Here is a 3,474-nt window from a genome sequence, read left to right on the forward strand (position 1 = left end):
ATTCCTTACCTCAGGCAGCAGATTGCCATGAGCTGTTCCTAAATGCTGGCATCAGGTACTGATAAAGTAATGCACTGCTCCTGCTCAGGGCTGCCAACACTCTGAACTACCTCCCACCACCTGACATCATCATCAAAGGCCGGCTCAATGTCACATGTGCTAGCATTTCAAAGGAGACATTTTGAGCCTGGCCTTTATTGATGATGTAAGGCTGGGGAGGCAGCTCAGAGAGTTGGTCACATGGAAACAGCAGATTTTCTGATGCACCAACAACTTCAGTATTCATCCTATGCTCCTGTTTATTTTGTCTGTCACTTCACCACCATTCACCAGTCGGTCACACCGATTCATCCACGAATATGAATGATGTGGGCCACTGTATATTGTTCTAGATAATAAGAGATGGGGATAGATGGAAGTTTTGGATCGGAATATATGGGAATTAAGCTTCAGTATATTTACTGGGCACTGGAAAGTGTCAACCAGTTGTTCTGTATTATATGTGAACTTTTTATTTACCATTTCTGAAGTTGTTAAACAATATAAATATTGAAACATGAAATACAAATGTATGCATAGACACACCCCAAAATGCCCCAAATTCTACCACATTGTACTCACACTCTCTTTCACATGATCAAGTGAGTACACACATATTCTTTTTATAAAATGCTATGTGCGTGTATAAGTGGAATTTACTTGCCTATTAGGTGTTTTACTCATGTAAGCTCTTTGAAAATTCACTCCTAAGAGCGGAACCTATTCACAGCACAGCATTTAGACTCACAAGTGGACAGGCGGAGATTAATTCTAGTATTTTATAAACTATGCAGCAGGAGCTGCATTATTTATGAAATGCTGCATATTTCTGCTCTGGAAGGATAGGTGTAGGTTTCAATATGTGCATATACTTTTTAGTGCAAGAAAATGCATACTTCACCTACTTTATAAACATACAAGTATATATTTTACACATGAAATAATTGTGACACTGCATAAATAAATACACAGAATTAAATGGAGAGGCAGGTATTTTGTAAAGTTTGCACAAGCAGTTGGAATCACCAGTTTTCCAGTATCTCCACCAGTTTACCCAGTCCTTGTCTAGGTCACCTAGACCCTCTAGCACTTCACTCTGAATCCCCATCATTTTATTCATACCTTGCTTCCAAAAACTGCAGGCAATAGACAAGTCTGATTTCACTTGCATGAGTCACTTAGCAGGTCTTAAAGTGTACAAATAAGTGCAATCATATATGTATATATATTTACAAAATAGCAACCATCATGCATATTTCTGAACTGCACCCTGGAACACACCTAGATTGCCCCTATTTTTCCTTGGAAAAATGTATGCACAAAACCAAAAATATTTATTATATTTAATATATTAAAAAGACATTCTCCAGCTTCCAGAAATCAATTGTCCAAAGAGGATCACAAGAAGAAGTCATAAAAAACACAAATAGCAAGATATTCAGCAGCATCACTTAGCTGGCTAAGTGTCATTTTGAACATCGGGCTCAAAGTTTACATCTATCTAGCTAGATATATAGATAGATAGATATATACAGTACTACGCAATACAAAGGTAAAGGGATAAAAAGATAAACCTTCTTGTCCACCAAGTTTAGAACCTGAGGTGATGCTGCAGATAGGAAGAGATCCATAAAGAAGCAATAAAAGGAAACCACAAAATATCATCATTTACTACAAAGACTACCATACTTGTATAGATACTATTACTTTTGTTTCTTTTAATCTATGAGCTGATTTCCCATCGGTCTCTTCACATATTTTCCACTCATTGTTGAGATTTTGCCACCAAATATTGTGTGAAGAGTTTTATTAATTCTTGAGAAAAATAGCTCTCCACTATTCTGCTTGCTTTCCAGAGGGCTCCTTTCAGCTCCTTGTTTCTGAGGCTGTAAATCAAAGGATTGAGCAGTGGAATTGCAGTTATATACACTACAGTAAGCAATTTGTTAACATCCATGGAGGAGGTAGACTTGGGTCTCATGTACACACCAAAAGAGGTTCCATAAAATAAAAGGACGACTGTGAGGTGGGAGGAGCAGGTCGAGAAGGCCTTTTGTCTACCCTTAGCAGAGCGAATTTTCAGGATGGCAGAAATAATGTACACATACGAAGTAACTGTTAAAATGAAAGGGGTAAAACCAAATATTGGACCTTCAATATAGTTTACCATTTCAATGACAGACGTCCCTGAACATGACAGGGCTATCAGTGCTGTGATGTCACAGAAGAAATGGTTAATTTCATTGGAGCTACAGAAAGACGATTGTGAAACAATAAGAGTGTGGAGAACTGGATTTAGAAATGAAGTCATCCAGGAAGCAATAACAAGAACTATGCAGATTTTCCTGTTCATGATGATAATGTAACGCAAGGGATTGCAGATGGCAACATAACGATCATAGGCCATGGAGGTGAGAAGGTAGAACTCTGTATTTGTGCAGGACAGGAAGAGATGCATCTGGGTCATACATTGTGTGAAAGAGATGATCTTATATTGTGTTAGGAGCATCGCTAACAATTTAGGCACTGTGACAGTCACATAACAGATTTCTAGGAAGGACAAGTTGATGAGAAAGAAGAACATGGGAGTGTGCAAACGAGGTTCAGAGCATACTACAGAAATAATAAGAAGGTTCCCTATCATGGACATCAGATAAATAATCAGAAACACATGAAAAAGGAGGAGCTGCATCTCAGGAAGGTCAGAGAATCCCAGAATGATGAATTCTGTCACCTTGGTGTGATTTGCCTTTTCTGTTTCTCCCATTTAGATTAGCTGCAGGGATTACAAAGGGTAAAATGGAAATAATATTAAAGCAAAAACATCTAAATACACATATGATTTTCTTATGAAAAGTAATACAGTTACACTTTTCAGCTCAGAACTGTCAGCAGAATCAAATGGCAAGAAGCCAAAATATTAGACTCAACCCTTCTCCATTTACATTTCTCCTAAATACATTTATGGTTCAGTCTTTTCTTTGTAGGGGGGGGGGTGGTAGGAGCAGGCAGCCAAGATATATAATGGAATATGTTTTGTTAGAATCTAAGAAAAGCACCTGTATGACTCGGAAATGTAAGGTTCATGAGGAGCTGCTGGCACGGAAGATCAGCCTTTGTGAAAACATTATAAAACACATTCAAACAATCTCTCAAAAGTCTTTCAAAATCATCCTCTGGCAAGCGCTGAGGCCTACAAAAACATCAACCTCACAGAAACGCTCCTCTCAAATCTCCAACGAAAGGCATCTCTCTCCTTCCTTCTTGAGCATGCTGAGAGGAAAATAGCTATATCCCCTGATCCCATCCCAAAAAAGGATGGGGGAGGATCCCAACTTTCTAGACTCAAGAAAAGTTTTGGTAAATGTGCAGAGAACTGTTGCACATGTATCTGTCAAAAAAGATTAATTCTACCTTTCCCATGTTCCCTTATAA

The 3,474-nt window shown here is 38.3% G+C and overlaps 1 protein-coding gene across 1 annotated transcript; it reads right to left on the reverse strand.

Annotated features, from left to right (window-relative positions):
* Nucleotides 1-1,804: 1,804 nt before the first annotated feature.
* LOC115082006 (olfactory receptor 1019-like) lies at nt 1,805-2,806 on the reverse strand. Its single transcript, XM_029586267.1, has one exon. The coding sequence runs from the start codon at nt 2,804-2,806 to the stop codon at nt 1,805-1,807; it is 1,002 nt and encodes a 333-aa protein (XP_029442127.1).
* Nucleotides 2,807-3,474: the final 668 nt, after the last annotated feature.

Source organism: Rhinatrema bivittatum, unplaced genomic scaffold (genome assembly GCF_901001135.1).
Source record: "Rhinatrema bivittatum unplaced genomic scaffold, aRhiBiv1.1, whole genome shotgun sequence".
Taxonomy (NCBI): Eukaryota; Metazoa; Chordata; class Amphibia; order Gymnophiona; family Rhinatrematidae; genus Rhinatrema; species Rhinatrema bivittatum.

Coding starts and splice junctions, on each gene's coding strand:
- LOC115082006 (XM_029586267.1), bottom strand. CDS start 2,806: ATGGGAGAAACAGAAAAGGCAAATCACACCAAGGTGACAGAATTCATC.